At 44.5% G+C, this 26,991-nt stretch overlaps 1 protein-coding gene and 1 long non-coding RNA gene across 5 annotated transcripts in view; both read right to left on the bottom strand.

The window, feature by feature from the left end:
- Nucleotides 1-723: 723 nt before the first annotated feature.
- LOC148128389 (uncharacterized) lies at nt 724-3,783 on the bottom strand. Its single transcript, XR_015740853.1, has 3 exons — nt 3,664-3,783; nt 2,654-2,715; nt 724-850 (listed from the first exon to the last, which is right to left on the bottom strand). It is a non-coding gene; the product is annotated as an uncharacterized LOC148128389 (long non-coding RNA).
- A 1,057-nt stretch (nt 3,784-4,840) lies between these two features.
- The window catches only part of CRTC1 (CREB regulated transcription coactivator 1), a 91,199-nt gene continuing 69,048 nt past the window's right edge, over nt 4,841-26,991 (bottom strand). The window contains exons 10-14 of one of the 4 annotated variants that reach the window (XM_026699050.2): nt 25,618-25,875; nt 22,268-22,369; nt 10,972-11,058; nt 8,381-8,561; nt 4,841-6,390 (exon numbers count right to left, since the gene is read on the bottom strand). In XM_026699050.2, coding sequence (XP_026554835.2) covers nt 6,179-6,390; nt 8,381-8,561; nt 10,972-11,058; nt 22,268-22,369; nt 25,618-25,875 — 840 coding nt within the window. In that variant the 3' untranslated portion in view covers nt 4,841-6,178. Of the gene's footprint in view, nt 6,391-8,380; nt 8,577-10,971; nt 11,059-22,267; nt 22,370-25,617; nt 25,876-26,991 lie in introns of all 4 variants that reach the window. The other 3 variants (XM_026699049.2, XM_026699052.2, XM_026699051.2) reach the window with 3 other exon arrangements.

The following is a 26,991-nucleotide window of genomic DNA, read 5'->3' as shown; positions in this document are numbered from 1 at the left end:
GTCAACGGCCCCCTTAGATATTGGACTGGGGTCCATACATCTTAAAGTTGCCAAGTCTGAAAAACACTGTTATAGACTGTTCTGTGTTCATGGGACACAGCTGTTTTTGAGTATTTATAGACCCTCTGCCAAATATGCCTTGTGGATATTGACTCTGACCAAATTTTGCTTTCAATAAAAAAGAATAATGCTCTGTCAAACAGTGACTGTGTTGAGGGGGTGTTTGCATCTCCAAAGAACTAACACATAACCACCACCCCCTTTTTTTTTCAACAGTGAAAACTGGCCAATCTCACATTAATTTTTACATACAGACGTATCACACCGAAAGAAAGAAAAGAGGAAGAAAATAATGAAAGCACAAACAGTAATTAATAAGTGCCTTGATGTAGTGTTTTTATCATCCTTCCTTCCTTTTCACATCTTGCCACAAAGAACCACAAAAATGAAAAAAAAAACCTCTGCTTTTAAAAAGATAAAAATGATTCATAATATGCTATTAAATGTCATCATGACACCCTTGCGTGGGTATGAACCGTAGCGTCACACCCACCGCTGCTACTCCTATAAAACACAGAAATGGTTTTTTAAAAAATAGTTTTTCCTTTTTTTTTTATTAAAAAAAAGTGTGCATACATAGATATTTAAAATTGCTCTTTCACAATGTCATCACAGTGACAGGGGAGGTGGGTTTGTTTTTGTTTTTTTCCTTCTAAAATTAAAAGCGCCTTCACTGTTTAAAAGCACAGAGCTTTATAAGGTCAGGGAGATGCAGCCTCCTTTTGAATATTTTGGAACGGTTCAGCCAATGGAGAAGGGAAAAGAGACGGGTAGGTTGCAAAGCATCCATCTACGAAAGAAAAACAGAACTACTTATCTTCATATATATATATATATTTATATATTAATCTCTTGGGTGACTACTTAAAAAACAGAAACAGAACAGGAATACCTGGAGACATTATGCTCATGGAGAACTATGTTTCCAAGGAGACTAAAGCCCAGAGTTTCGTTAACATGCAGCAGTAACAATAACAAGATGCAGTTTCTTTGAACATGCAATAGCTTGGCCTTGAGCAAAAAGTGAGCTGCTCCCTTCGCCCACCTTCATCCAAAACGTGCTGCTGAAACAGACAGGGGTCTTTCTTTCCCCTCTAAGACAGTCCCAGGGTCAGGGTGTCTTCCAAAAGCCAACTTGCAACTGGGATTTACCCTTGACCTGGAACGCAGAGGAAAAGTGCCTCTGTAAGGCCTTCTTTCTCAACCATGGCAACCGGAAGATGTCTGGACTTCAACTCCCAGAATTCCCCAGCCAGGAGTTGGAAGTCCACACATCTTCCGGTTGCCATGGTTGAGAAACACCACCGAATGGGGATGTCCTACCCTCTGGCTCTCGTTCTCTTTTTCAAACACAAGACTAGACACTATTGAACAGAGAAATAATTTATCCTCCCCCCTCCGCACTGTCAAAGTCAACTTGGACCAAAGTCCCGGTTTCCCCTGAGAGAAAGGACTATTTACACCGAACTCCCCTTCCTCTCAATCTTAGGATCGCTCCAATCAACAGCGAGTAGAAGAAAAAAATAATCAAGATATGTCAACAAAGGAAAGCAAACCCCGGGTGCACATTTCGATATCCTACGCCCGGAGCATCAAAAGATCTAAAAAGGTAAAGATGTCAGACGTCTTGTTTCTTCAGAGGCCCAGAGTGGAAGTGGAGAAGGGAAGAAAGTTTGGCCATGGGTAGTTAGGGTAGACAGGCAGTGTACCGCTTATACCACCCGACAGTCCTTCATTAACAGATGATTAAGAGAGAAATGAAGGGGTTCCTTTGAAATGATATGGAAATAAAAAAAGAAACAAAGCCTCGGAGGGGGGGGCAAGTTATTTGAAGAATGTATTTTCCAGCACAAAGAAAATAAAGTCTCCAAAATCTTCCTAGAAGGGATGTTTTTACTCACAAAATATGCCTCATTCTGACGTAATATTCCTTCAATCTGACCAGCGGCACTCTGAGCTTGGCTTTAAGGACGGGGGGAGGATTAAGGCCAGCTGGGCAGGGCAAATTAATGCATGTCACCCCAGTCCGTAGGAATTGCACCTAATGAATGGCAGCCTGGAAGCTGATAGACCCAGCAGAACTTCTCAATAATAGGCAACCTGGTGGCTCCCATTGAAGAGAACAATTTTAGCTCAAATAACTGAACTGTGGGGTCCTTAGTGCTCTCCAGACTTTCAGACATTTCATTACCCAACTAGGCAATGTCATCAGTAGTGGAAAGGAGTGGGTTTTGCTCTCTGTTTATATTATTAGTGGCCTAACAGCCTAATCAAAGAATCACCAAGAACCCTCCCACCAACACAGACAGGGCAAGCCACTCACATATAAACAGAAAGCAAGCACTGATTATGTTACCTAGTTGGGGAATGAAATGTCTGCAAGAAAACAATGACACTCAGAGGGCCTCACAAACTGCTGGTTTTCAGATGGTTTGGGTGGCAAAAGCCACAATCCCTTGCCACTGACCACGTGGGCAGGACTATTGGAAATGGACAGGAAAAACATCCAGAGAGCCTCTGGCTTCCTCCCTCTGGATTTTAGGATCTGACTCCAACTGGAAATACAGGAGCTCCTTTTCGCCCCCAAACTTACTTAGAGGTCTTGGGCCAGTAATTTTCTCTTGGCCGAGGTTCTCTCTTGTGCTGATCATGAGGCTAAAATGAAAGGAAGGGGCAGAGAATTGTCAATACTACCCTAACTTTTTGGGGGGTGGGGTGGGGGGGTGGGATGAAATCAGATTTTAAGGAATGAAAATAAAGAAGGACCGCTTCATAACTAGGACCAATGTGGAGTCAAATCCAGCTCCAAATTAAGCTCACAGTTAAGACGTATCTGGTTTTTTTAAATTAAAATCTTAGTTCTCTACCTAAACAACAGGCACCACTTTTTTGACAGATTCTTCACCATTCATGCAGACATCAACAACCATAAAAAAGGCTTATTTCCCCAGACAATCCTTTTTTTTTTTTTCATACAACAAAAACACAAAGCAGAACCCGAAAAGATAGAATGCAGCTTTGGGGTTTCTAAGCCCTACAAATAACAAGATTTCTTTGCCTTCCTCCCACCTCGCATCAGTTTTGGCAAATTGCAGATCCCATAACTTGGAGCTCTAGTGCATTTATTTATTATTTTTCTCTTCCCCCACCTCCTTAATCTTTAATGCAGATTTTACTCAAGAATTGAAGGGAGGGAGGGAAGTTTTCCATTTTATAAAGCAACAGAAAGTAAGGTGCGTAAAAGAGATAACCATCGGGCCCATAATTACTACCTCAGCCAGAAAAATCAGATTCACAATACAGCTTAGGTTGGCTGTTTAAGTCTTCAATTTCTTCCTTGTTCTACATTTTTTTAAATTATTTTTTTAACATTTATTTCCAGCTTCCCCCAGCCTAACAAGGGAAAACTGAAATAATATCTGTTAAAAGCAAATGGTCCCTGATGCTTGGCTATTTCAAATTAAATTGCATTCAGATCAGGTTTTGTCTGTTTGCGTGGATGTCTATGTGTGTGACTATGTGCACACATATACATGCACAATCATACACCTGCTATGTATATACATAAATAGTAAATTAAGGCCATTTTGTAAAACTACTTACAATTTATCAATACACAAGTTTTCCTATGTACATGTGTAAATCTAAAAAAAATGAGAGAAAGAAAATAGCCATTTATATCTCCATGTAAAAAAATCCAGCTCAAGAATCAATGAATTTTCCCCAAACTGGATTCTGCATTTTGCTTTCCAATTGCCCCAAAATTGCAGGTCAACGTTCAAAGGAAATTTTGGCATGCTGATGAAATAAGACGAGAGATCTGACTGAAAACCAACAAACTGCGTTGTCGGGAACGAGAAAGAGTGTTGCAAACGGCCTGTTTAGTACCTGGGCCTCTTATTTAAAGCAGGAGACGGGGCCTTTTTATTTCTTGGATGGATTTCCTCTGAGAAACAGCCATGGAAAATTTGAAATACGCAGACCCCCCCGGGTGTATTAGAGGCGGCTGAACTAAAATACTGACAAGGGTTATGAAATGGAGACAGCATTTTTTCGGAATTTAGAAGATGGGGTGGAGGGAAAGGGGAGAGGAACACATCAAAGCAAAAAACATGACACAAAGAACCTACAACACTTAAAAAAAAAATCCATCTTTTTTAGTGCAAAAATTATAAACTGACCATGGCCCAAACAAAACATAACCGAACACGTACTCAGAATGGATAATATCCCTGCTACCTGCACACGTGTGTGTGTGTGTGTGTGTGTATACACACACACAAAGATCTAGCTATAATTCATTGGGAGAGGAGAAGGGTAAGAGTTTGAAAACAGGGTAAGAAACAAATAGTAAGAGGCATATGTTCAGTCTGGGAACCGACCCTCCAGCTTTGGCCAGAAAGAAGGTCCTGCGAAGCTAGAGAATAACAGAGTTGGAAAAAACCCTGGAGGTCATCTAATCCAACCCGCTGCCCAAGCAGGAGACCCTATGCTGGCTCAGGAATTCTGGGAGTTGAAGTTCACAAGTCGCTAAAAGTTGCCAAGTTTGGAGACTCCTTGGTTTATGGGCCACTGAATCCAGGCATCTCAGATTGGTTAGCCTGTTGGATGCCCTGACCTGAACGTGTCAGGGCCTCCTTGTATGGGGGGAAGCCGCTTTAAAGGATTTCCATCTGATCAGTTTGGAGCACAAAGATAATAACCAGACCCTGTTTTGGTCAGAGGGAAGATTATTTCATGTACCAGAGAAAGGTGGGGTGTTTTTTTTTTAAAAAAAAATATATATGCAGAACAAGAACTACTTCTTCCCAAGCAAGTGGGGGGAAGGGCAGTGGGGGAAGGAAGGGGAGAGAGATTGCTGCCCTAAAAAACGTTATTTAAAAAAAACCTGACAACCTGCAGGAGACGACCCAGATCTCATTCCTTCAGACAAATTGCAGAATTTCCATGTATAATTAGAAAAACGCTTGTTTGTGCCTTCTTTTCCTCCCTCGGCTTGCCTTGCCTCTCCCTGAAAATTCTTTTGAAGGAACAACGACAACAACAAAAAAGAAAAAGAAAAAGGAAAAAAAAAAAGAAGAACAAGTTTTACACGGTCAGTTCGCCGAGAGGAATTATGTGGCTCATGCAACGAAATCTCCCAAACGGGGGTGGTGGTGGTGGCGCTCAGGCAGCTGTTTCTGAAAGCTGCTGCATGCACACAGGCAAATGAGCTAACAGGCCATGATGGGATTCCAGAAAACAGTCAAGGATTGGAAAATCAAGCAGAGAATTGCAAGCCACTCTTCCCCCCAGCCCAGCCCACCCCACTTCCCAATGCAAGCGGTTGCTTTACGGAGTTTATTCGGAGAGCCACAGCTGGCTTTCTCCGCTCTCCGAGTCCAGTCCTTCTCCGTGGAAAGGCAGTGGTATTCACAAAGTAGCTTTAGCAATCGCGTCCTTCTCTTCCCCCGCCCGCAACGCCCAATTATCATCAAGCGGTCCCCTAACTCCCCCGGGGTGGGGGGCGGGGAGGGGGAAGCCCTCGGTTCCATGCAGGGTGTCTGTTTTTGTAACAGAAGCCGAAGGTTGGATAGTTTACGTACACAGGAAAACAAAACGATACACCTATTTTATCTTCTGAATAGCTCCTCTGCCTCGGAAAGAGGAGGAAGGGGTGGGGTGGGGGGTGGGGAATATAACTTTCGCTGCCACTCCACTTCCCCAACACAAAGCCCAAAGCTTTTAATTTAGGGCCAAGGACAAAAGAGGACCCAAAATGCTGGAACTTTGGTGATAGAGGGAGGGGAGATAAGGAAGGCCTGGGGTAGAAGAGACAGCTCTTTTGAGGAACGTTCTCCCAACAGCAAGGCATGAACCAAGGTTTTAAGTTGGTGCTGGGGAAGGAGAGGAGAGCAGGACAGCCGCCGGGGCAAGTGTAGAACAAGCGATTGCTAAATTGGACACACAGTGGAGCTGCGGCTCTCCAGGGACCCTGATGGGATGCAAGAGATCCGAGACGGGCTCGGCCCGATCTCCCTCCGAGCACCAGAGTGGCATAGACTTTCCGGGACTTGGATGATTTGGATGCGCTCCTTTGGACCGCACGGCACACCCCTTTTCCCGTTCTCCACCCCCACTACAGCCGGTCCATCCGGAAAGTGTCCTCTGTGGCAGGATCCGCAAGAACCATGTCGGGGTCGTTGAGCATGTGAAGCCCATCCAAGGTCAAGGGGTCGATTTTTAGTTCGTCCAGAGGGAACTGGGAATCTGAGTCAAAGCCGACATCCCCCACCCCGGCCAAAGAGCTGGTGAGGTCTTTCGACAGACTGGGAGGCGATTCCCCCGTCACTACAGAGAGAGAGAGAGAGAGAGAATTTTGATCAAGTTTGCTCGGTTTCTCCTTCAATCTGAGCTATTTGTTCTCACCCAATGAAACAAGTAAAGGAAAAAATAAAAAGGAAACAAAGAGGAATCTTTTGAAATTATTATCTGGATTTTTTTTTTCTCCTCTAGCCTATCTCCCCTCAAATGGCGTAAGGCCGGGCTACCAAAAGGATCTTTACATCAGCCCATCCCGCCAAGTCAGGCTTGCAGGGAAGGTATGTTTGCGGACCTTGTCAGCTAAATAATTCAACCGGGGTGGGGCCCAGGAAGACAACTTTCTCTGCCACTGCCTGCAGAATAATCCCCGCACAATATTCTCCCCCAGAGGTAAGAGCCCCCCCCCCCAAATCTCCTGGCCTTCCAAATCAGAGTTAAAACATGGCCCCGACAACCTTGCATGGGGATCATGCAGCTGTGGGGGTGATTAGTGCTCTAAGAGCCCTCCCTTTGTTGCCTCTTAAATCATTTTAGCAGTGTTTTATCGTCCTCACCTTTTTTAAAATTTTCTATCCTTTTATCTATCGCTTTTACAATTTTAATACCTTGTTGTATACTACCCAAAGGTGGAAAGTTCTGAAATGTAATAAACAAATTCCAGGTATGGTAAAAAAAAATCTTTCCTGGCTGATTATCTAACCAGTAAACCTGTGATGGGCCCCAGAAAACAGAACCTGCTATGGCTCCTGGGTTTTTTTTCCCCCTACCGATGAGCAGGCTTAATAAAGAACTTCGGCCTGGCTTTTGACTCTTTTCGAAGGGACTTAACTGGCACTCAGTTAATGGCTCTTCATCCACTGGTCAAAACACATCTTAACTCCTCCTAAAGGTAACTGCTAGTCAGCTGTGGTCTCTACTCAGACTTAAAGTGGTGTTCAAGTCCTTCAAGTCACAAGTGGATGGCCAATGACCACGAGCCAGGGTCTCTTGTGTCAGAGCTGTAGGATGACCAAGGGAGACATCTCAACCAATCTCCTGTTCAGGGCAGACAATTCAGGATTGGTGCAAAATGGGGAGGGGGGGGAGCTCAATTTTCTTTGAATTCAAGGTTCAGCCATTTTATAAATAATAAATAAAAAGCAGGGACTTCACGATTTTTTTTTTAATGCTCTCACTTCTGAAATGTTGCGGATGTCATTGCCAAAAACTCACACGTGACCTTAGGGAGGAGCTTTAAATTCCCTTTCTGATCTTTGCTCCAGGTAACAGGACTCATTTTTAAATTACTCTGGCAACCAGGAAGTTTCTCCTTGTGTTAAATGGAACAAAAGCAAACAAACTAATCTAGTCTGGGCCTCCAACATAGGATGCAATGTGTTAATAATCTTTATTATAATAATAAAGATTATAATAATAATAATCTTTATTATAATAATCTTTCAGGAGATTCATTAGCTGTCCCCACCCAGCCAGCCTCCTATTTGTTCTATCTTTTCTGACTCCCATCACTGTCCCTCCATGTATATTTAAAAGAGCCATCAGAGAGGACATAAGCCTGGCTTGCAAAATGCCTCCTTGTCCAAGCTGAGTTGGCAATTCATAAGACTGCAGATCATAGGCAGTAGGAACCAGGATTCCTTGTGCAGCCCCCTTAACCTCCAACTCAGAATGCTTTTTGATTGTTAGGGAGTTAAAAAGTGAGATTAGTGATTTGACCTCTTTAAAAAAAAGATTACAAAAAACCTCCCAACCCAGGCCACCACCACCCCGCCCCCGCCCCCAGGGAATGGGGCAAAATAGATGCCTGAAGTTTCCTACAAGGTTTGAAGTACTCATTTCAGCCCATTAACACAGAAAAAAACACTTCTTATAACACACTATTCAATAACTAACTAACTAACTTAAGCACTGCCCCTGGGTGCAAGAAAGTTTACCTATCCCCAAACTTACAGGTTTAGCAGCCTCCCCCCCATTACCTGCATTTTCCCAAGGAGCGAGAACCACGGTGCTTCATTACCTGTAAGGATGATATTTGGGATGTTCCCGTGGCTGGTGTAACTGAGCTGCTGTGGGTCCTGGAGACTCCCGTGGCTCCCGGTCAGCCCCATCATGGCTGCCTGGGAGTAGTTGAGGGTAGAGCAGGGGCTGTACAAGCTATTGGAGCTGATGGCGTTTTCAATCATGTTGAACTGCTCGAGCTGAAGGAAGGAATCCTGGAGATCAGATCAAAGGCCTATTTCTAAGGCCACCAGAGGCAGGATGTGAAGGACACCATTTCTTCCCTAGTTCTCCCCCCCCCCCCGCCAACCTCCTTTGAGATAGATTGCATCTACAGACATAAATCCCACTTGACTCCATCATTTGCCCTCTGCAGGGCTAGGGAACTATGGCCCTTTTATGACTTGTGCTGGCTCAGGAATTCTGGGAGTTGAAGTCCACAAGTCATAAAAGAGCCATAGTTCCCCACCTCCGCTCTAGAGCTCTGGCAGCTTTTTGTGATTTGTGGACTCCAATTCCCATAATTCCCCAGGTGCAGTCGAATCTTCCCATAACTGAAAAGTATCTCCCGCTGTGGAAGTCTCAGGCTTTCGATTCCCATCCCAGAATCATGTGCCACCCAATCAAGATCAGGTCTTGCAGTCTCCTGATCGTAGCAGGGCTATGAATTCACAATGCCAAATTTTGATTAAAAACGGTGGGGTGGTTGTTATTAGTGGGGGACTTATGCATGGAACCTAGCATTAGTCTCTACAGAGATTCTCAGTCATCCAGGTCTGAAGAACTGAAGAAGCTTCTTGAATGAGCAGGGAAACGTCTTCATCAAGGAAAAACAAAGAAAGTCCAGTTGACTTTTGAAAAAAGCACCTTTGGAACAATCTAGCATTAGGGAAATTGGTGCCCTTGAGGTATTTCTGCTGTTGTCAAGAAAGAGCTTCTAACATCCTATAAGAAATTTGGGTATCATCTTGCTTGGTATGTATGCTTTTTATTTTATACTTTTTTATGTTATGCTTTTAACTCTGCTTGAACTAATAAATGCATAAAATCTCTTTATTTACTGGAGCGTTCAGTTGTTTTCGGACCCAAAAGAACCAACTGGACACTGATCATTGCCCTGACACTTGGCAAAACACAGCGCAAGTCTTAACGTGTCCACTTTGCTATATACTTTATCACAGCCTTAATGGATCTTACTCCAAAGCAAGCATCACAGCCCAAATGTCTAGCAGGTATCCTTACTTTCTGCATCCTCCCACCAGAGGGCAGCAACACCCCACAGCTGGACAGGAGACCTTGAATTATTGCCCTCGTTTTTGTTCCATTAAATTCTTCTATCCTGTTTATTTCCCAGCATTGGCTGACCTTGTCTGGATTTGTAAATTAAGAAGGATCAGGCCTCACCAGTACTTGGATGAAAAACCACCAGTGGTTTCCAGAGCTCTGAGCTAGATTAGGAAATTTGGGGTGGGGGGGGAGGGGGGGAGGAATTGCACGAGGCGAGAACAATCTATATCCACGTTGATGCCACACGAATTGCACGGATGGGTCTATGTAATCCCAGGAATCAAGGTCAATTTTTAATCTTATTTATCTTTTTGCATTCATACTTTGCATATTCACTCTTGTGATGCACAAAGAATGGGAATCAGAAGAAACGGAAAAGTGCAAAAGTTTGTAACCATGAGATTTGCACTTCAAAGCCTTCAAGACGGAGATAGCAGAATGGATGTGTTTTAGCCAGTGACGTATGCTATAATATTTCAAATTAAATTAAATTTAAAAGATAATTGTTGGTATCTTCTATGGTTCAGCTGCAGCAAGACACCAATAATCTCAGAACTGTAGAAATCTAAAAAAAAAAAGGTTGACTTAAGAAACAAGAGGCCATTCATTTTAATTTAGGAGATAGGTGAACCTCTGAAATAATTTGTGTGACATTTATCTTCCAAAATTGCCAATGGATTAATTTAATCACTCTCTCCAATTAAAATAGATTTACTCAAAAAGTGTGCGTGAGAACGTGGAGCAGTAAAGAATCTCTTCTCCTTAGAGAAATCTACTTCCCCATTATATTGCAGAATTCACAATAAACAACTCTTTCAGGATTTCAGCACTGGGAAAATTCAATATTGAATTTAATGCAGGAAAGAAGAGGAATCCCTACGGAAGCTGCTTGGAAAGAGGCAAAATCAGAATGGCGCTTGGTGAAATTAGCTCTCTGTTGACCAACCATCTACTGAGATGGTTGATACGTTCCTGCTCTAGACCAGGCCTTGGTTGCTCAAACAGTCCTCGATTTACAACCACAAATGGAACAAGACTTTCAGTTATTAAGCAAGGCTTCCACACTGACTTTGTTTGACAGAAGCCAACTGGGAAGGTCGCAAAAGGAGATCACTTGACCTTGGGACATTGCAAACGTCATATTTATAGAGGAGCCAGTTGCCAAGCACCTGAATCCTGATCACATGACCATGGAGATGCTGCAATGGTGGTTAAGTGCAAGGACTGGTCGTAAGTCACTAGTTGTAATTTTGAATGGTCACTAAATGAATGGTTGTAAGTCAAGGACTACCTGTACATAAATGAAGTACATTTCCCACTCACCTGATGGGATAAAGCATTTGCTTGCCTGGCAGTCATCTGCTGATCATAACAAGAGTCACCAAAGACACTCCCTAGGATAGATGTTTGCTGCAAGAAGAAAAACAAGAATTAATGTAAAGTCAAGCTCTTCTAATTTTTATAAGTTCAGAAAGGAATTTGGCTATCTCTTTTCTACCCCAAAATGATGCTTGCAAGGTTTTATCATTATATTTGGTTGATTCTAGGATTGATTTGCTCAAATTCTGTGGATAAGAAGTTACATGCTGGCAAGTCAGTGTTCTCAGTGATTAACAGAAACCAAACTCTTAAAAGGGGGGATAATTTGGAGCGGGAGAAAAAAAGAATAGAGAAAATAATGCATTTATGGCCCTATCCATCCTAGATCCCTATCCGTCCTACTGCAGAAGACAAACACAGATTGGGGAAAGAACACTACCATTCAGAAACATTTCTGCACAAAGATTTTAAACACGTGGGAGTGGGGCAGACAAACGTAGCCTTACGACATTACAAAAGTAGCGGTTGCTGAAGAGGACAATTACATGCTTATGGATAAATCACATATAGCCCTCCAGAAATTGTTGACCTACAATCAATCAAAGTTCCAGCCGCCTTGGACAATTCTTGGCCAACCCCCAACCTTTCCTTCCTGGCAATGGCGCTTCAGTTTCAGAGGGTTCTATAGGAAATGTATCATCTGAGACAGGCATGGACAATTCTGGTCCCTTTAAGACCTGTGGACTTCAACTCCCAGAATTCCTGAGCTGACTGACTCAGGAATTCTGGGAATTGAAGCCCACAGGCTGTAAAGGACCATAGTTGCTCACCACTGATCTAATAACCTTTTCAGTCAGGTTTCAGCTGACCATGGTCTGTCTCTCTGGACCATCTGCAATATCTACAAGGGATGGGAATGAGCCATGGCTCCATTCCTTCCTAACTGGGAGACTCCAGCTGGAGAGCATGGAACACCCAAAGTGATTGTGGCTGTCGCAATATGGGGTGCCACAAGGCATGATCTTCTCCTTCATGCTATTTAACACTAGCACTAATGATGTTACCTGGTTTGGGTAACGAAACGTCTACAAAAAAAGCAAGCAAGCTCAGAGAGCACCAAGGATATTTAACATCTATATGAAACCACCAGGAGAGGACATACATTGATTTCAAATGAAGTATCATTAATATGCCAAAGATATAGATATCGCCATCCCAGAACTGGACCAGATATGCTGTACAAGCCCCAAATTTGTGAAAACACGATGCATCCAAAGACGTTCAGGCTCCATTGCAGCAAAACCCTTTTGCTGTTTGTTGGTGATAGGTTAGAATGGCCCCAAGCCTGTTGTTTTTTTGCAAAGCTTTAAAAACTTATCTATGTACCCAGTCCTGAGGCTCGGAATGCGTTAAGAGGCCCCGTTACTTGGTTTTGCTTGGCTGCTGCTCTGTTTATTTACTTGTGGGTGTCTTTTTATTGTTTTACATTTTTTTAAAAAAAAATGTTTTAATTTTAGAATTGTAAGCCACTCAAGGTCACTTGGTTGACTTGGGCGGCTACAGAAATTGAAGGAATAGCCCAATATTCCGTTTCTTGGCCCTTTGATGTGTGTTTGACTATGTTGGGATCCTGTTATGAGAACCAGAGGGTGGAAAGTAGCGACCTCAAGGTGGGAACATCATAGAAAGGACAGGTATATGAGAGACTGGGGATAGGCAGGTCTGGAGCCACTATTAAGGCCTACCGTGTGGCAGTTAAGGGTAGCAAATACTCTGCCCTTATTGCATCCACAGAGAGCCTCCTCCTCTTCCTCCTCCACCTGACACAAGTTCTCCTGGGAAAGGGTTACTCAGAAGTTTACCAACAGGGTTATGCAGAGGAATTTGCAGATCATCTATTGTAGGGGTGTCAAACTCAAGGCCTGTGGCCCGCATCCAGCCTGCAGGGTGCTGAGGTCTGGAAACAGCGAAGGACCAACCTGCGGTGCTTCTGCCAGCGAAAACGGAGCTCAGGTGGGCCGCACACTTTTCGCTGGGAGAGAGCTAGCGAAACAAACTGAAAACAAAAGAAAAGGAGAAATGTTTCCCCTCTTGCATTTGAGCATCCAAGAAGGGCCAGGAAAGGAGAAAGGGAAAGACAAAGAAAAAGAAGGGAAGAGAGCAAAGTAAGAAAAAAGGAAAGAGGGGAAGGAAGAAGAAAGGAGAATGAAGAGGGGAGGGAAAAGAAGAAAAGGAAAGAAGGAAGGATTATTAGAGGGAGGGTCTGAGGGAAGTTCTGCCTTAGCACTTGGCCACCACAGGTGCCCCCCCCCTCCAACCTGAGTGACAGTGAGCTGGCCATGCCCCCCCCCACACCACCCCTCCCCTGAGGTCAAACCAAACCCTGATGCAGCCCTCAGTGAAATCGAGTTTGACACCCCTGATCTATTGGGCAGCATTACAGGTAATCCTCAACTTAGCAACTGAGCCCTAAATTTCTGCTCCGAAGCAAGAGAGTTAGGTGAATTTTGCCCCATTTTTATGACCTTTTTTTGCCACAGTTGTTAAGTAAACCCCTGCAGTTGTAAAGTTAGTAACACGGTTGTCAAATGAATCTGGCTTCCCCGTTGACTTTGCTTGTCAGAAGGTTGCAAAAGGTGATCGTGTGACCTCAGGGACACTGCAGCCGTCCTAAATACATGCCGGTTGCCACGCAGCCGAATTTTGATCACATGACCGTGGGGATGTTACAACCGTTGTAAATATGAAAAACAGTCTTAAGCCCCCTTTTTTCACGGCTGCTGTAACTTCAAATAGTCATTAAGTGAATAGTTGTAAGCCAAGGACTACCTGTACTTGAATCTATTCCCATTTGGATGCTGGTTTGGATAGAGATGTGATGGGAGGGGCTGGGGTGCAGTCTTGCCCAGTTATCTGGAAGCAGTTTGAACCTCTTGGACCTGAAGCAGGGAACAGGGCCATGATGACTGTGAGCTCAGCCGCCTGTTCCTTACATTTATGCCCCTCCTGGATAGTTAAGGCTGGCGGGGGGGGGGGAGGAGGGGAGAGAGGGGGGAGCCTAGAGAGGTTAGATTCCAGCGGTCATTAATTGCTCTTTGAAAAAAGGACAACCCACCACCATCCTCAAGAAACCATTGCTGGACAATTTTCGTCCTGTGTCTAACCTCCCTTTTAGGGAAGGTCGTGGAGAAGATGGTTGTGCATCAGCCTCAGCAGGGAGGGCGTGAAGCAAATTATATCAACCCCTTCCAGTCAGAATTCCCCTCCAGGCGAGACTGGGCCCATCCCTGTTAGCTTTCCATCAGATCCTCTAAAACAGGGGTCACCAACCAGTGGGCTGGGGACCACTGGTGGTCCGTGAGAAAATTTTGGTGGTCTGAAGAGAAATGTCGTTCCCCCCCACACAGCACTCCCCCCCAAAGCAATTAATCCAGGCTGCGCGGGAACACAAGGCTGCACCACCCACATGGCCCGCCCACCCGCTGGCCCCCACCCTTCACCTGAGCACAAACCTTACTTTGAATAGAGCTGGAACTGGAAGGTAAGAGCAATGTTGGGGGAAGGAAATCCATCCCGGGGGTGTTTTGCTGATGTTGGCGGGAAAGTCGGTCCCTACTCCAGAGCTGCGGTAGTCACAGGACTGGCCCTTTGGTCATCCTGGAGCAGGTCCTCCAGTCCATGGCAGGTGGTCCTGTGACTACTGCAGCTCTGCAATATGGGACCGACTTTCCCACCAACGTCAGCAAGCCACCTTCAGTCAAAATTCATATTAGTGGTCTGCGGGATTTAAAATTATGAGTTTGGTGGTCCTTGAGGTCCAAAAGGTTGGCGACCCCTGCTCTAAAACATGGTTTATCCGGCAATCTTGTGGAATCTAGGGGATGGTTATTCTTTTGGGATTTTTTTTTCATATTTGCATTTTGATTTCCGTTCACTGTTATACGATTGGCTACACTGTTTTAACCATAGCTGTCTTTGTACACTGCCCAGAGTCACGTTATGTGAGATGGGTGGAGATAACATATTTGCTAAACAAACAGACGCATGAATCAAATCGTTTTGTGAGGGCCACATTATTCCTTATTCTAGACTCTAATCTTTAGAATTCCCATCTGTCCCGCTGGTCGATGCCCACACATTTGGAAAGCATCCAAATTGGGGGAAAATGGCCATATGCTGTGTAATAATGAAAAAACTGCCTTGCACATAACGTAGAATAAAGACTCTGCAACGGTATTAGATGCATGCACTTCAAGCTTCTGCCACAGGAAGATTTCCCTCCCTTTTTCGGCTTTGATGTGTGAGTCTTTTTGCCGTGCAAAAAGTGGGCTTTTTGTTCCACTAGAGCAGGGGTGTCAAACTCAAGGCCCGGGGGGGGTGGGATCCGGCCCGCAGGGTGTTTAGAACTGGCCCATGGGGCCGCCCAGGAAAGAAGTGAACGCCCGGCCCGCGGTGCCTCTGCCAGCAAAAATGGACCTTGCGAGGGCTGCATGCGGCGCTCCCGAGCTCCGTTTTTGTTGGCAGAGGGTTGCAGGAGGCTGTTGCAGCCGAAAATGGAGCTCGGGAGCCTGTTTCCCCTGCAGAACGCTCAGGCCATTTCAGGTGACCCCCGACATGAGTGACGTCGAGCTGGCCACACACACCCTGGCCTCCTGAGGTCAAACACAACCCTGATGCGGCCCTCAATGAAACTGAATGACACCCCTGGATAAGAGAAACAAGAACCATGGGGTGGGTAAGAAAAAGCCCTTTCTCTGCTTCGTGTATAAATTCTGCAAGTCTGCATCTCCAGTGAGCAACACCAAGTACGTTTTAAAAGAATGGGTTTGGAATAAAACCAAGGGATTTATGATTTGACCCCAAATCATACACGGATGCCCTTTACTGTCATGTTAAAAATCGGCCTGAAAAATCTGCACAGCTCCGGAGCTCACGTTAGGGATGGAGGGCAGGCTGCTCCGTCCCTTGATGCCTCTGGGCCACGTGGCTATTTCCCTGAAGCAGGAGCCATTTTCAAAATGGCTGCAAGGAATTCTGGCTTCTCCAAGGCTTAGGAGCACGGAGGGCCTGCCTTTCTTCCCTAACGTGAGCTCTGGAGCTGCACCCGAAAGGTAAGCGCACGATCCATGATGGAGAGTGGGGGAGAGGGTGTGAGACCCAATGAGAGGGCAAAAAAGGCCAAGGTCTGTGGAGAGCCGACCAGGTGCAATGGTGGTGGTGGTGGGAGATGGGGGGGGGGGGCATTGCACATCCCTGTGCTCGGTTGTAAGAGCAAATGCTGTGGTGGTGCTGCAGTAGCCGTAACTTTGAAACTGGGTTGTAAGTAATACCGTGTTTCTCCAACAATATGGCCTCCACCAATAGGAAGGCCCAGCAGGATTTCCAGGCATGAGGTGAAATTAAGCCCCACCCCCAAAACTTAGGCCTATTTAAACCATGTGTTTCCCTGCCATTTCTCACATTGTTCGTTAGAACTACATGAGGTGAAGAGAAATGGGAGGAAGGGCGGGGGGGATGGGGAGAAAACTTGCCTTTAGGAGTGCCCTGCAGGTAGTCTAGGCTAGAATATCCCGATAGTTGACAAAAGCTCCCTGAAGGCAGAGTCCCCAGCCGTTTCGGGGTGTGGCATGGCTGCCTGTGTCCCCTTGCCTTTAGGCAGTCTTTTTCGGGCAATGGAAGCTCCCCAAGGGCAGTCACCAGCCACTTCGACCGGCCGGTAGAAGCGGCCTCGAGGCGAGTGCACACACACACTCCCTCGCTTCTACCGGCCGATCGAAGTGGCTGGTGACTGCCCTTGGGAGCTTCCATTGCCCGAAAGAGACTGCTTAATGGCGAGGGACACGGGCAGCCATGCCATACCCGAGCGGCTGGGGACTCTGCCTTCGGGAGCTTTTGTCAGCCGATACAAGTGGCCTCGTGGCGAGGAGGGCCGTTTTTCGGAAGTCAAAAAAAAAAAAAAAAGGCCCGGCCTTATTTTGTGAGAAACGCGGTATTTGCAGAGGTTTGTTGTAAGCTGAGGACTACCAGTATTTGACAGGCTGCCACAAAGAAGAGGGGGTCAACTTATTTTCCAAAGCACCTGAAGGCCAGACAAGAAGCAATGGATGGAAACTCATCAAGGAGAGAAGCAACCTGGAACTAAGGAGAGATTTCCTAACAGTGAGGACAATGAACCAGTGGAACGAGTTGCCTCCAGAAATCATAGGCACTCCATCACTGGAGGTTTTTAAGAAGAGGCTGGACAGTCCCTTGTCTGAAATGGTATAGGGTTTTTCCTGCTTGCGTAGGGGGCTGGACTAGAAGACCTCCAAGGTCCCTTCCAGCTCTATTCTGATTCTGTAGCCTCAAAGAAAGCAAAGTGTCGCCTCAAAAGCCTGGGTGTCACAACTGTACACTAGACAACCTCAGCCAGTTCACAGCGCTGTAATATTCAAAAGGATCCAAAGCGTAAAGGTAAAAGTTGCTAGAATTGCAATTATCATCGCCTGCACTGCCTAGCAAGGCCCCCTGGAGCCAAATGCAGACCCTGCCAGGAGAGACCAGCACTTCAACAGTGAAGCTGCCACTCCTTAATGACATGATGGGGACACTGAATTCTGGAGCTCACAAAAGAATGCACTTGTTTTGTTTTTTTGATGCTAATACAGAGAATCCTCGAGTTATAACCATTCTTTTAGCAACTGTTTGAAGTTACAACAGCACTGCAAGAAAGTGACTTAGACAACCAGTTCTCACATTTAAAACCGCTATGGCATCCTTGCGGTCACGTGATCAAAATCCAGGTGTTTGCCAACCTGCATGTGTTTAGGATGGTTGCAGCACTTGGGGGTCATTTGTAACCTCTCCAGCCAGCTTCTGACAAGCAAAGTTAATAGAGAGAGGCTACACTGATGTGCTTAACAACAATAGCAGAAAGGGCCATTAAAAGAGCACTTAATACATGCCTTACTTAGCAACAGAAACTCTGGACCTAATAGTCATTGTAAGTTGAGGACGTTCTGTATATTTGCTGTTCCAGTTGACAAAAACCTGATAAGCCTTCAATATTCCACGTCACAGATGCTGGAATCCGCACCCCCAACGCTGGATATAGTTTCAGAAATAGCTACGGGTAGTCTTCGACTTGCAACAATTCATTTAGTGGCTGTTCAAAGCTACAACGGCACCCCCCAAAAAGGGACTTGTGACACCATTTTTCACACAACCGCTGCAGCATCTCCATGGTCATGGGATCAAAATTCAGCGTCCGGGGATCACACGACCCCTCCCCCCTTTTGCGTGGAAAGGTCGCTTCTTTGAGCAAAAGGGAGGTGCAGAGTTTTGAATCCAGATCTAGCAGAGCAAACTTGCGCATTAGGCCTCTCAGGATCTACTTAAAGAAGCTGCTGTCAAGCTTCGGATGCCATATTGAGATCCGATGCTCCCACGCTGCCACAATTGAGCCTGGGAAAGGGGGGGGGGAATTCATTGGAGTATATCTAGTGAGACATAATAAAACTCTTTTTCTGATTCAAGGTCAGGTCGTGTTGCGCATAGTGAAAGGAAGCCTTACTTTGGGACAGATGGCGATTGGGCCATATGATGTGGTGAGAGGTGTAGGGGATGGATTTTGTAGTTTTTACTTATTGCAAGGAAGCCCGGAACTTTCAAATTCGGGATTCCACAGTTGTGCCAGTTACTATCCAAAATAAAAAGGAACGTTTGAGAAGATGCCTGTCTCGGAGTTACTGGTTGGAATGGAGGTTTGCTGGAACGCTGACAGCTGCACCTTTACCCGGGCCTGTTGCGCAATCTCAGGAATATACAAATTGAGTTAACAGAACCCTGGAAATCAATCACCAAGATTTCTAGACTGCTATCCTTCTTCTGAAAAGAACACCCAGCTACTCCACCGTGTTGGGAAAAGAGAATATTTTTAGAATCCGCTAGATTATAATTTCACCACTCAGGGTCCTGCTTCCCTCCCAGCTATTGAAAACATTCCGTTTTTTTATGACTGAGCAATGATGCAAAACCGTGTTATAAATGCTTTCAACTGGCTCAGTAGATCAGCAAGAATAGATGTAGGATTTATATAAATTTGCCCCCATGGAATCATCAGTGCAGCTTTAATAACTACCAGCAGCAAAAGCTGCTCCAAAGATATTAAAACCGGGGAAGTTTTTCACTGGTTCAGCACTTCAGGATCCAAGATTAGTCCCTTCGCTGCCTTTGCAAAGAGAACGTTGGGCAAACTAGAGAAGGGTTTGCTCCGTCAACAATTTTCCTCTTTCCCAGTTAATGCAAACTGGCTGAACACCCAGTGTAAGAAAACCAAGAGGCGCACCACTGCTTTGTCAGGGAAAGAGAATGAAACTGACTTGGCACGCAGCGCAGTCCTTCCATCAAGTCTAGGACCACGGGGCCTATGCAACTGTAAAGGGACTCTATGCTTTGACACCACCAGCACAGCGAAGGCAGTCAAAACAGAGTCATCCAACTTTGATCTCCTGCTTCAGAGACTCTGCTGCAAACCTCAAGCACAGGGGTCCCCAAACTTGGCAACTTTTAAGACTTGTGGACTTCAACTCCCAGAATTCTAGGAGAATTCTGGGAGTTGAAGTCCACAAGTCTTAAAGTTGCCAAGTTTGGAGACCTCTGTCTGCTCAAGCAGAACCTTTCTCTTACAATCACATCTCCAAAAGAGTCTGGATGCAGCCTAGCTCTCTCGCACACCCATTCATTCTCATTCTCTCTCTACACACACACACACACACACACACACACAGAGCTGGTTCTCGACTTAAAACCACAACTGAGCCCCAAATTTCTGTTGTTAAGTGAGGCGTTGGTTAAGCAAGTTTTGCCCCGTTTTATGACATTTCTTGCCACGGAAGTTGTTAAGTTACTACCATGGCTGTTAAGTGAATCTGGCTTCCCCCATTGAGTCTGCTTGTCAGACAATTACGGAAGGTGGTCACGTGACTCAACAGGACACAACAACGGTCATAAATATGAAGCAGTTGCCAAGGGTCTGGATTTTGATCACGTGACCATCGGGATGCTACAAAGGATGTGAACTGTGAAAAATGTTTGCAAGTCACTGTATTCAGTAGTGTTGTACCTTTGAGTGGTCTCTAAATGAACTGGGGGCGGGGGGAGGGGGAAAGAGATGGGGAGGGAGAGATGTGTGTGTGTATGTAGTTGAGTGGGCCATTTTTTTTTTAACTGTGCCACATGAGCTGTCATGGGTATCGATAAAATCCCAAGTGGGCAAAAAGAAAATCATAGAGTTGGAAGGGATTAATTAGGTTATTGAGTCCAACCCTCTGAATAATATAGACAATAAAAAGCAGCCACTCAGTCTCTTGTGTAATTTGTCCCATTATTAAGCTGTTCTTATTATGAGGAATTTCTCTGGTAACTTTACATTCAGTTGTTGTGGGGAAAATAGGAGGTGGAAGGGATATTAAATAGGTTCGCCCTGTTAGAGTTGTTTATTAAAAAAAATATTTTGAAGGAGGGGATAATAAATAAAGAAGAACCTTCCTGTAACTTAAATTCATTATTCTGAATCTTACACTCTGCAATGAGAACAAGCAACCTTTTCTGTGCAGCATTTAATTTGAACCTTAATTTCTAGTTACCCAATCATTCTAATTACTCTTCTCTGAACTGGGTCAGAACAGAATGAACAGAATGATTCCTTCCAATGATTTGGAAAATACGCTTCCATGGAACATTTGTCTTATTTTCATCCACGTTCTATTGCTCGCTCGTATTTGGCTTGGGACTCACTATTGTTTCAGAATAATTCTCATAAATACAACAGGTAGTCTTCAACTGTGAACCATTAATTAAGTGACCATTCAAAGTTACAACGGCACTGAAAAATGGGACTTTAGAAACAGTCCTCAAATTTACAATTCGAGGACTGTTTCTAAAGTCCCATTTAGAAGTCCCATTGATTCAGCATCCCTATAATCACATGATTAAAATTCGGTTACTTGGTGTCTAGCATGTATTTACAATGGGTGCAACATCCTGGGATCATTATTTATAATCTTAACAACCACCTTGCTTAACAAGGAGATTCTGGTCTTAATTGTGGTTGTAAATCGAGGACTATCTATATTCCCATCCCATACAACTGCATTTTTGTTTTCTAAGTTACGAACCTTGTAACTTTTATTTCTTAAATGTATTATCTTCAGTCAATTTCTTTTTTCCATCAAAAAACCATCGGGACTGATGTTTCTATACAGGATCAATCAAGAAGCCCATAAACCAGGAATAAAGACCAGAGATCTCTTCCAGTCCTGTCCCCATAATCTGATATCAAGTATATCTTGTTTTCTTATAGCTTTCATTATAGCTTTCAATAAATCTCTATTGTTCCAGATATTTACATGCTCCCTGGTATATTTAAAACTAGACCAACTCTAAATATGGGGACTTATCCCCTCTACCGTGCTAATGGCTATTGGTATTCTAACTTACATTCTATCAAGGTTGGCTGATTTAAGATGTATGGACTTTAACTCCCAGAATTCCCCAGCCAGCATGGCTGGCTGGGGAATTCTGGGAGTTGAAATCCACACTTCAAGCTGTTTATATTGAGAAACACTGCTCTAATTTCTTCTACAAACATATTCTTTTTTAAAAAAGCTATCCAAAAAGCTATTGGTATTGTACTTTGGGGTTCATACAAGAAACAAAATATTCAATCACATAAAAGTACTAGAGAAAATAGACAAACTTCAACAAGAAGACTTGGCTTATATACAGTGGCACAGTTCTGCTACATGTTTGTTCGGTAAACGTTTTAAAGATCCCAAAAGCACAAAAATCACACCGACCCATACTTATATCCCCCCTCCAATACACATCTGTCAATGTATTTTGTATGCCGCCCAGAGTTCACCAGAGTTGGGCAATCAAAAAGAAAATAGAAAAGAAATAAATAAAGTGCATTAAAAACATAGTTTAATTCTGAACAGCGATATATTTTGGCATGCTTTTTGAGCCAAGAATGGTATCCTAACCTTTCAGAGAAGGGCAGCATTCAAAAGGTAATTAACACGATAAGGCAGACATTAATATGGGAGGAACAGGTCAGGTCAGGTGGCATCAGATTTTAGCAAGAAGGAATTTCCCCAAAAGGATCCCAGTCATTTAAACGCAACCCACCCAACTTGACGGAGCGTTATTTTGGAAACCCTTCAAAAAGCTGGATGGGGGGGGAACAAAGTTAAGAAGAGGCAAGAAAATAAATGAGAAGCATGGAATCCAAAGGCCTTAGAAGCATACAGTCCCTTACTTGAGGGGAGCTGCCAGGAGAAAAAGCTTGATTGGAGACAGGAGAAGTGGGAGACTGGTTGGCTGGGGAGCCAGCATTGCTGCGGTACTGCTGGAGTGAGCCCTACAGAAGGACACAGTGTTAGAGACTGTGGGGAACAGGAGGAGAGGGAGAGAAAACACAGGTTTCTTTCATGGACAGGTAGGGGCGGGGGGGGAGGGGGGGGGAGGAAAATGAGAAGAGAACAGAAGGCAAGAATAGTCCTGGATGAATTCAGCAGCACACAGTACGGTTCAACAATGCCCGGAGAAGTCATGAACCTAAAAAGGGCTTCTCTCAAAAGGCAACTGGACTGTTTTTTCCTTGAGGAAGGAGAAGACTTTCGCTTCTCATCCTAGAAGCATTTACAATGCAGACTACAACACAATCCAAGGCCTACAACGCAGACCTTTCAGCAGTTCCACTCCCATTTGCACTCTGATACAGGTGACTCTCGGGGCACAGAAAAAAGCCCCAGGTGGTCTCAAGAGCTCTCAGGGAGAGTGCCAACAACCAGATGACTGCAAAGAAATGTGAACCTTCCAACCCTCTCCCTCCCAATCCTGTCAGACCCAATCCTCCCATTGCCTCCACCATTCTTCCAGAACCTATGAAATTTCTTGGACGGGGAGTAAAAAGTCGTCTTCTTCCTTAAGGAAAAAAAGTCCAGTTGCCTTTTGAAAAAGCACCTTTGAGACAACTATAACCTGGATGACTGAGAATCTCCACAGACTAAAAGGGGACTCTGTTACAACCCAGGATGATTCTGGTTGCCTGCTTTGAGATGCTTCTTCCAGCTTTGTGGGGACTGAGAATATAACCACAATACTCTGAAACCCCAGCTTGGAGGGGAGGAACCTCCTCTACTTCAACTTTTGTGTTTCTTTCGTATCTGTGCGGTCCATAAGGCGGAACACATCGATTTGCACGAATTGTTTTTCAGAGGAACCTGTGGAAAAGGTTACGGAACTCACATTCATTCTTATGCTTCTGTTTGAATTTGCAAAGATTTATTAGGTGAACAGTCTCCTTCTCCAAAGGATGGGACCAACCTCCCGCCCCCTGTGAGATGCAGAACAGACACAGCAGTGCAAAGTGGCAAAGTATTAAGAATGACTTAGTGCCACAGTAATACAATCTTTCTTTTTAAAAAAAAAAAAAAAAAAAAAAGCCACCAGGCATGCCTAATGTTAGAATATGGAAGGCAGGAAAACAGGGAGACGGCATTTTGTGTCACACACACAGCCCTGAAATCATTGGTACCTTGGCTAGCGGTTGGGTCTAAATATCACACTTTAAGTCAGGGATGTCTGGTCTTTACAACTTTAAGACTTGTGGACTTCAGCTCCTGGAATTCCCTAGCCAGCTACGGTTTTTTTTATCTTAATGATTTTTTTTATCTTAATGATTTTGCAGGTTAGGACACAATCAAGCTGAACAGATGTGATTAATGTAAAGCATGTTTTTTCCTGGGAAAAACAATTCTACCATAAGCCATGGCTTGAGGGCTCATTTCAAACCATTAAGTGTGGTTCAAGGATTAGCTGTGAAGCTACAATTAACCTAAAATGGACATTTCCAAACTCCTTGCAGAAGAAGGGGAAAGTCTGCAGAAAACGGGGAAGAGAGATGCAATCATCCATCCCAATTAAAAAAAATGATTATAGCTAATGTGACAGATTAAAAGAAAGCTTCTTTGGGGTTGGAAACAAACAGCAAATACATCTATCAACTCTCTATGTTCAGCTGGAGTTAACAATCTGCTTGGTGTTAATAGGCACTGAAGCTCCTAGTTAGCTAGATCAATGTAACTCAGACTTGGACACTTGATGTTTGGACTTCAACTCCCAGAATTCCCCAGCCAGCAAAGCTGGCTGAGGAATTCTGGGAGTTGAAGTCCACAAGTCTTAAAGTTGTCAAGGTTGGATACCCCTGACTTAGATGACTCAAACCAGCAGTGGGATCCTACCTGTTCCACTACCGGTTTGGTGATTGCAAGGGCACCCAGAGCTTTCCCCGCACCAGCTGGGGCCTGCAGCGCCAATCAGCTGAGAGGATAAAGAAGAGAAAAGGGACGGGGCAGGTGGGAGGGCTGATCCTGCGCTTTCCTCTTCTTTCCCCTCTCAGCTGATGAGGCTTTTTTTTTTTTAACTACCGATTCAGCTGAAACCAGTAGCCTACCACCACCGATTCAAACCCAAGGGAAAATTTTGTTATGGCTGGGGCACTGATCCCACTTCTCTCTCTCTCTCTCTCTCTCTCTCTGAATCTAGGCTAGGAGACTACCTGCGAGCAAAAGGAGAGGCATGGAAAGGATTATGGCTGGGGGATTCCTGGCTTGAGCTTTTTAGGGGGAACCGCCATGACCAGTCACAAGTTAAGGGGTGGAAACATTTTCAGGCACCTGGCATGAAAAATGAATGAAAAAAACGCGGCCCTGATCTTGTGAGATTGTGGCCGTTTATAAAATAGCCCTCCATGAAGCCCCGCTGGGGGAGTTGTAGGTGAGACTGCAGGTGAGGTGTCATTTTCGGGATACGTTTTCTACTCCGAGAAGCATTAAAAAAACAGGGAAAATGTCAAATCACTCCATCGTTGTTGGACTGGGGTGAAGGAGCGGACCTCCCTCGCAGATGGCAGCGCCTGGTTGACCTCCTTGGGCAGGGGACCAAGGTTTACATCATAATTATCTTGATTAATTACGTGCAGTCCAGCTGTTGTCAACTCTTAGCAACCACATAGATAGATTTTCTCCAGGATGATCTATCTCTAACCTGATCCTGCAGCATTTCCAACAGTGCGCTCACTGTAACTGAGCCTATACAATGGATGACTGAAAAAAAAAAAACATTCTGGAAAATGGCCCAGACAAACCATTTCTATGTTGTTGCCAAGATCAACTTAATGTGAACATATCTGCGTGGTCATCAAGCTCAACTTGTGGGAGGTATTGATTTCCCTCCAGGTGGAAACTTTATCTCAAAATCATTCAAAAGCTCAGTCCCTATCCAAGGCTTTTGAGAACCACGTTCATCTCTGATAAGATTTCTAATCCAGTCCCTTCACAGAAGTCTCTATGATAATATCTCTATATCTCTATCTCTAATATCTCTATGATATTTGGAAGACTATGTTTTCCAAAGGCTACGAGGGGGGACTGGCAATAAACCACATATTTCTGTGCAGTTTTGAATTGCAGTCTCAACATATCCCAAACCGTACACTTTTCAGGAAACAGACAGCTCTGATCAAGCCTCTTCTTGTTTCCTATGCTTTTGTCTGAGATGTCTAGGAAGCTGGAGGTCCCAACTCCTCTTCCCAATCAAGCTTACCGAATTGATGTCTATCCCCATCGAAGTCTGGGTTTGGCTGCCCGGAGGAGACTGTGGGATCGTGGAAGGGATAGAGACTGAGAGCGGGGGGAGCTGAACGCCTCTCTGCAAGCCCGAGGTCTGCATCAGAGAAGCGTTGGGTGGTAGAGCACTCGCCACTTGGGTCTGTGGCTGCTGCTGCTGCTGCGCGCTTGTCTGGGTGAAGAACGGGTAGGGGGGAAGCTGCTGTTCCATGGAGAGCGCATCCAACGCCACAGCCTTAAGAAGAAAAGGACAGAAAAGGACGTCAGTGCCGTGGAATCAGACTTCCTGGGGTGAAGGTTTCAGAAGGAAACACACTCAACTCTACTAGTCTTTTGGGGAAGCGGGAATGTTCCTATTCTAACAGTCTGGCTTTTTAGCATTTCCCAGGCTCCATGGACCTATTTATGGAATGAGTGTGCATGCAATGGAATGGGACAACTTGCTGTGGCCAACTCGCAATGCCCAACCTTGCAGCGGCAAATTCACCATGGAACAACTCGCTGTGGGACAACTTGCTGCAGGATAATTCAACAATTCAATTTAAAATATTTTTAAAAATATTTTATCTTCTGTCATTCACATTTCCTTTTGTTCCTCCTTTTGCATCCTTTCTTTAATGATTCTATTCCACCATTTCTTCGACATTAGTGTAACTCTTGTCCCGCAGTGAGATGTCCCACAATGAGTTGGCTGTAACAAATTGTCCTGTAGCAAATTGGCCACGGTGAATGGGCCATGCTGAGTTGTCCTAGACTCGCACACAACATTGTGCAATGGTTTATTTAACCATAGTTTATTAAAGGGGTCTTAGGTGCTCTTGGAAGTTGTTTGTTTTCTTGCATACGTTTCATTACCCAACTAGGTAACATCATCAGTACACTGATGTTACCTACTTGAGTAATGAAATGCCTGCAAGAAAAAACCAAGCTCTGAGAGCACTAAGGACCCCACAGTTTAACCTTGAGCTACAAATATTCTCTTCTATCAAGAGTTTACCAATTATGCATTAACTACTATTTGCTAGACTAACACAATATGAGCTGCAAACCATTACTGACAGGCCAATCCTGGAATTCACAGAGCATACTAAGCTCTAAGTATGACTAACAAATTTATTATTTGATTTGCTTGCTGCCCATCTCGCCTCAATCACTGGAGCTGAGTTCAGTTGACAAGTCAATGCATTGGACACAATGATTTCTAATCAATTGATTTCTTTCTGTCTGCAAATAGAATGTCTGATTTCCACACAAGTACATTTAAAATGGGTCAGTGCAAAGATAACCAGAAGTTGGCATTTGGGAAGGCAAATCTCATGATGGTTGATGAAATCCAAAATTTGGAGGGTAA

Source organism: Pseudonaja textilis, chromosome 1, assembly GCF_049901715.1.
Source record: "Pseudonaja textilis isolate UNSWEBS1 chromosome 1, rPseTex1.2, whole genome shotgun sequence".
In the NCBI taxonomy this organism is placed as follows: Eukaryota; Metazoa; Chordata; class Lepidosauria; order Squamata; family Elapidae; genus Pseudonaja; species Pseudonaja textilis.
Note: the sequence above shows the minus strand (reverse complement) of the source record. Positions and strands in the feature narration are given on the sequence as shown.